The 6,000-nt window shown below is 37.0% G+C and overlaps 1 protein-coding gene across 2 annotated transcripts in view; it reads right to left on the bottom strand.

Moving 5' to 3' along the window:
* Nucleotides 1-6,000, bottom strand: part of LOC106076837 (uncharacterized) — a 217,092-nt gene that overhangs the window by 31,571 nt on the left and 179,521 nt on the right. For both annotated transcript variants that reach the window (XM_056015161.1, XM_056015162.1), the window contains exons 4-5: nt 5,213-5,303; nt 1,755-1,881 (exon numbers count right to left, since the gene is read on the bottom strand). In XM_056015161.1, the coding sequence (XP_055871136.1) occupies nt 1,755-1,881; nt 5,213-5,303 (218 nt within the window). The remainder of the gene's footprint in view (nt 1-1,754; nt 1,882-5,212; nt 5,304-6,000) is intronic.

The raw sequence follows: 6,000 nt of genomic DNA, 5'->3' as shown, positions 1-6,000 counted from the left end.
GACTAGTCAATGGCCCACCGGGAAATACATGACGAGAAATTCCACAGTTTCCCGCGTACGCAGGGGAAATTACTCTCTCGGTGTGAAGTCTCTCATAAAACACTTGTTTTTGGCGCAATGACGTAGGGCGAGAAAAGACGCCTGTGTGTGTATTTCAGTTTAAGCCTAAAACCTGACCCTGATATCAAGTAGAAAATGTCTCAGAAATCACGTACGGAACTGAATCTATATCTTCACTAACTGAAATGTAAGCCTCTTCAGTCCTGTTTCGTACGCTAATTGAAAAGTGGTCGATAATGACGCCAACAGCAGCTACAAGAAGGGAAAATAAGAAATCCACCCACATAAACAGGGCGACTTCTTTTAAAATTGAAACTATAGTAGCCGGGTAATTAAACTAGTAGTGTACGCGAAAAAAAATGTCCCTAGACTTAATGTGTGTTTTCTTTTTCTTTCAAAAGCCTGAATGGTATAAGCGTACGTACATTGGTTCTCAAACTGTGACCCCGAGATCATTTCACTTTCTGATGCGATACAAAACATATTCTTAATAATACAATTTACTATAACGAGGGAATTTTAGGATTGCTAATAAAGATGGAGTATAAAGGAAAGCAAACGCTACGTTGATCTATAAGATCTTTGAGTATTAAGTATAGAAGGACTGTAACAAAAGACTGTTACGAAATCCAAAGTCTTCGATCCAAGCTTTACAACAATGTTTACGTAGGTTTTATTACTGTGTATGAATGAGGAATGTTTATGACCAATCGTTTCAAACAAAGCAGGACATATACTGAGACACAGACTCCGTTACAACTCTTTAAACCTACTAGCACTTGGGACTTTGACTCTCTTCAGCTGCATCAAGTTTGATTGTTTAACTTTCATTTACACACAAGTTCTAAAAAAAAGGAGGAGGGGGGTGCTATTTGGCGGACAGGTTGGGGGAAAGCATACGATATACTTTTCTGGCAGCAGTGAACAATGAGCTTTGCTAATCTTTACTTACAAGATATGTGTTTGTCTGTGACGGAGATGTTTTTGAGAGAAAATGTGCTTTTAGAAATTTAAAAAATTTAAAGCGAGAGAAATCACATGAACAGGAAAACGTTAAGCTAATTAGAGAATGATAAAAGTCTGATAATTGTTTTTGTAAGATATTATCTACCCTATGGACCACTAGATCTGAAAGTGTAACTTTTTTTCTTTACAAAGCTTATAGCAACTCTGTCTGTCGGTCTGGTAAAAAGTCTGAACATGTTTTTTCTCTCATTTCCTATTCTCGGATCAAGTTAAAACTTTGCACATAATTATTCAATGAACCTGACAAGACATGAATCAAATAAAAAAAGTAAAACAATTAGTTGATTAATTATTGGTGGTTAATTATTTAGTTTGATATCGAAAAAAAGGGGAGTAAATGCTACTAAATGAGAGAGGGATGTATATATGGATATAATCCCCTTTTTTACATTTTGAGACGTTTTGTCTCCCAATTACTTTTCTCGGATTTTGCATAAAAGTTGAAATTGTGTATAATTATTTATAGTCGATAAAAATACTCGAATCAGTCCAAAAATTAGCCAACTATTTAAATATTCAGTACTAATTAATTTATTTTGCTTATAATAGCAGAAAGGGAGCTAAACCCTGTAATTTTCAGACAATTGGCAGTAATTAGTGGTTCTTTCCCTTTTTTCTATTGCTTGTTACTTTTAAGATAAGTTTGATTAGATAAGTATCATTCTTACCAATTATACACAGCGGGCGCCGAAGAAACCTCAGACGACCAGCCACGCCCTGATGCCTAGATCTGCAGCCTGCTGACCAGACGCGAAGTCCGAGCTCAATGGCAATCCACAGCAACATGACCAGTTCCTGTTGGAAAAAAAAAGAGAATATTTTTTACTTAGTTTCTAATGTTTTAAATACGAAATAAATGAATCGAACGTTTAATATAAAAAGCTTGCCATAAAAAGATTGCTGAAACACATGAGTGTACTAAGCTATTAGAGGCGTCTTATTTCTTTCATTGTGGTCTAATTTCTTTCATTGTGGTCTAATTTCTTTCATTGTGGTCTTATTTCTTTCATTGTGGTCTTATTTCTTTCATTGTGGTCTTATTTCTTTCATTGTGGTCTTATTTCTTTTATTGTGGTCTTATTTCTTTCACTGTGGTCTTATTTCTTTTATTGTGGTCTTGTTTCTTTCATTGTGGTCTTGTTTCTTTCATTGTGGTCGTGTTTCTTTCATTGTGGTCTTGTTTCTTTCATTGTGATCATGTTTCTTTCATTGTGGTCTTGTTTCTTTCATTGTGGTCTTGTTTCTTTCATTGTGGTCTTGTTTCTTTCATTGTGGTCTTATTTCTTTCATTGTGGTCTTGTTTCTTTCATTGTGGTCTTATTTCTTTCATTGTGGTCTTGTTTCATTCATTGTGGTCTTGTTTCTTTCATTGTGGTCTTATTTCATTCATTGTGATCTTATTTCTTTCATTGTGGTCTTGTTTCTTTCATTGTGGTCTTGTTTCTTTCATTGTGGTCTTGTTTCTTTCATTGTGGTCTTGTTTCATTCATTGTGGTCTTATTTCTTTCATTGTGATCTTATTTCTTTCATCGTGGTCTTGTTTCTTTCATCGTGGTCTTGTTTCATTCATTGTGGTCTTGTTTCTTTCATTGTGATCTTATTTCTTTCATCGTGGTCTTGTTTGAGGATCCCAGGTTCAGAAGCCAAGCGCTTTAACCTCTCAGCCACCTCGCCCCCAATTGTGATTTTACCTGACTGTTAATTTTGAATTAATTAAAGTGTTCGGATTTTTTTAATTAATTTTTTTTTCATGACACCACAAGTTCAAATAGGTAAAACCTTTTCCGCCCCGCTGTAGACTGTGCTTTATGCGCGTCAGCCCAAGGTGTTGCTAGTAAATCTCATGTATCCTTGACTTGTGAATCCTGTTTCCTTCAGTTCACAACTAAAACAACTCTTAGTCTCATCTCACAGCCAACTAGATCAGAGATCACCATGAACTTCAAGCTCTTGAAAATCTCTATGAAAATTTGATTAGTAACAAACAGACACCCACTGTCCTTTGCTCCTCATTCTCTCTCTCTCTCTCTTTCTCTCTCTCTCTCTCTCTCTCTCTTTCTCTCTCTCTCTCTCTCTCTCTCTCTCTCTCTTTATCTCTCTCGCTCTAATCCAAAAAAGCTTCCGAATTTAGAGGCTTTTGGTAATCCGCGCCTTCCCCACTGTTTGAATGTGTGTGTGTGTGTGTGTTTTTTTTTCTTTCAGAAATTTCTAAATCCGTTTGTGAAATCCTGGCCAAAATAGAGCAGCCGTGAAGAGGATTAAATCAGAGATTATTGTCCACGGGATGTACATCTTATTTGTCTTCGTGTGTGTGTGTGTGTGTGTGGCTGTATAACATGGCTATAATATAGATGAGACTGGTTTCAGCCTGTTGTATTCCCAGGAAGACAGCGAAATAAATCCTTCAATATTTGACATGAAGTCGAGAAGGAGATAACTCAATTGATAAGGACCGTAAATCTTTGATCTTTTAAACAAGGAAAAACATTATTAAAATATTTGTTTTAAAAAACAAACCTTCTAAGAAATGTAATTGTTTCAATTAGTTTGGATCAGTCCTGTAATTAAATTTGTAATAGATCTATCTAAACAAACAAGAATAAGTCTTTGCGCTTAGAAATATTTTACCAATTATTTTTGTTCATTGCAATTTCATGCTTTTAGCTTCTTTCTCAATGCGCTATAATCCTATCACTTATCTGGACCGGTTGGGAAAGGGGGGGGGGGAGGGGGAATGAAAATGCTATCTGGTTAAATGTTACCGTGATCGCTCTTTAGATGCATTAAAAGAAAGGTCATAAGACTTTCATTCGATCTCGGGGGTGGAGTGGGCTCAAGCTTCTCAGGTGGACTAATTCAGCTTATACCGCCATATCTGCCAAGTACATTTTTTTACCCTTGTTCGATGCCAAACGAAATAATTAATTACTAATAGTTAATTAATTAATTGGAAATTTTTAAATTTATTCTTGTTTGGTCAAATACAAAATAGTTGTCCGAATTTCCACTTGATCCGAGCTTAAGTGTGAGAGATATAACGTATAGAGACAGAGTGAGTTGATGTAAAGCTTTGTAAGAATTAAAACGACTTTTGCAACAAAGAAACATAGATGTAAAGATGACTGATAATAACGGTCATCAAAATAAAAGAAACAAGACGTCAAGGAAAGAAACAGGACGTCAAAGAAAGAAGCAATTAATAACAGAAACATGACGTTACTTTAAAAAACAAACGTCATTTGACACTAATATAATAAAATGCCGATATAATGAACAAGACGATAACGGAAGAATCAAGACGTTCTGAAAAGAAACAAGACGTCAATGGAAGTAACAAGATGTTAATGAGAGAATCAAGGCGTCAAAGTGAAAACAAGACTGCAATGAAAGAACTCATACACCAATAAAGGATCAAAACTTCAATGGAAGAAACGAGAAGTTATAGGGAGAATTAAGATGTCAGTGAAAGAAACAAGACCACAATGAAAGAAAAAAGACCACAATGAAAGAAACAAGACCACAATGAAAGAAACAAGACCACAATGAAAGAAACAAGACCACAATGAAAGAAACAAGACCACAATGAAAGAAACAAGACCACAATGAAAGAAACAAGACCACAATGAAAGAAACAAGTCCTGAGTTCGAATTTCGACGAAGACTGGGATTTTCTATTTCGGGATTTTTAGTGCGCCCCTGAAGTCCAACTCTAATGGGTGCCTGGCTTTAGTTGGGGAAAGTAAAGACGGTTGGTCGTTGTGCTGGCCACATGGCACCCTGCTCGTTAACCGTTGGCCAAAGAAACAGATGACTAACATTAAATGCACTATACATCTATAGATTTTAAATGGGAGCTTTACTACATTTTTAAGAATCACAATATTGGTACCATATCCTAAAATGTATATAGCATATAGTATATTGAATCTTCTAGCTCCAGCCCATTCTTAAATTCCCCCCTTCCCTTTTTTTCTCTCTTTCCGTAAAGACAATGAGAATAATGCTCATTCTTTTTAAGTTCTCCCACCCCCCCCCCACCTCAAAAAAAATAAACCCCATCTTCCCATTCAGCTAATTCCAGAAAGTCATGACATTACGAAATACAGAAGGTCAGGTCGACACTTACCAAGTAGACTGTTGATTGAATGAGATCAGACTCCAGTTCACTGATGGACGACAGGACACCAAGTGTCAAGCACAGGAGCACAAAGCCGAACCTGAAGGAGGGCAGGAGAAAAACAAAGCATCAGGTTTGTAAGAGTCACACAAGACAGCATAATAGAGCTTTAAATATGTCTCTTTTTAAGAGACACATTCCCGTACTAACCAAGAACACCCTAAAACTCGTTTTCAGAGCGAGACACATTCCGCCACTAACCCAGAACACCCTAAAACTCGTCTTCAGAGCGAGACACATTCCCGCACTAACCCAGAACACCCTAAAACTCGTTTTCAGAGCGAGACACATTCCCGCACTAACCCAGAACACCCTAAAACTCGTTTTCAGAGCGAGATACATTCCCGCACTAACCCAGAACACCCTAAAACTCGTTTTCAGAGCGAGACACATTCCCGCACTAACCCAGAACACCATAAAACTCGTTTTCAGAGCGAGACACATTCCCGCACTAACCCAGAACACCCTAAAACTCGTTTTCAGAGCGAGACACATTCCCGCACTAACCCAGAACACCCTAAAACTCGTTTTCAGAGCGAGAGACATTCCCGCACTAACACAAAACATCAGAGAAGAAAAGCATAAAATTTTTTCAAATATGGAGATGGTGGCCGAGTGGTTTGGATTTTTTCTGCTTAAGTAATGTCTTCATGGTGTTTTCTTGTTTTTCACCCATTCACCACACAGCTCACCACACAGCAACTCACCACACAGCGAACTCAATAAAGAAACTTTAT

Source organism: Biomphalaria glabrata, chromosome 17 (assembly GCF_947242115.1).
Source record: "Biomphalaria glabrata chromosome 17, xgBioGlab47.1, whole genome shotgun sequence".
Classification (NCBI taxonomy): Eukaryota; Metazoa; Mollusca; class Gastropoda; family Planorbidae; genus Biomphalaria; species Biomphalaria glabrata.
The sequence above is the reverse complement of the archived record's forward strand: the minus strand, read 5'-3'. Positions and strand labels throughout refer to the sequence as shown.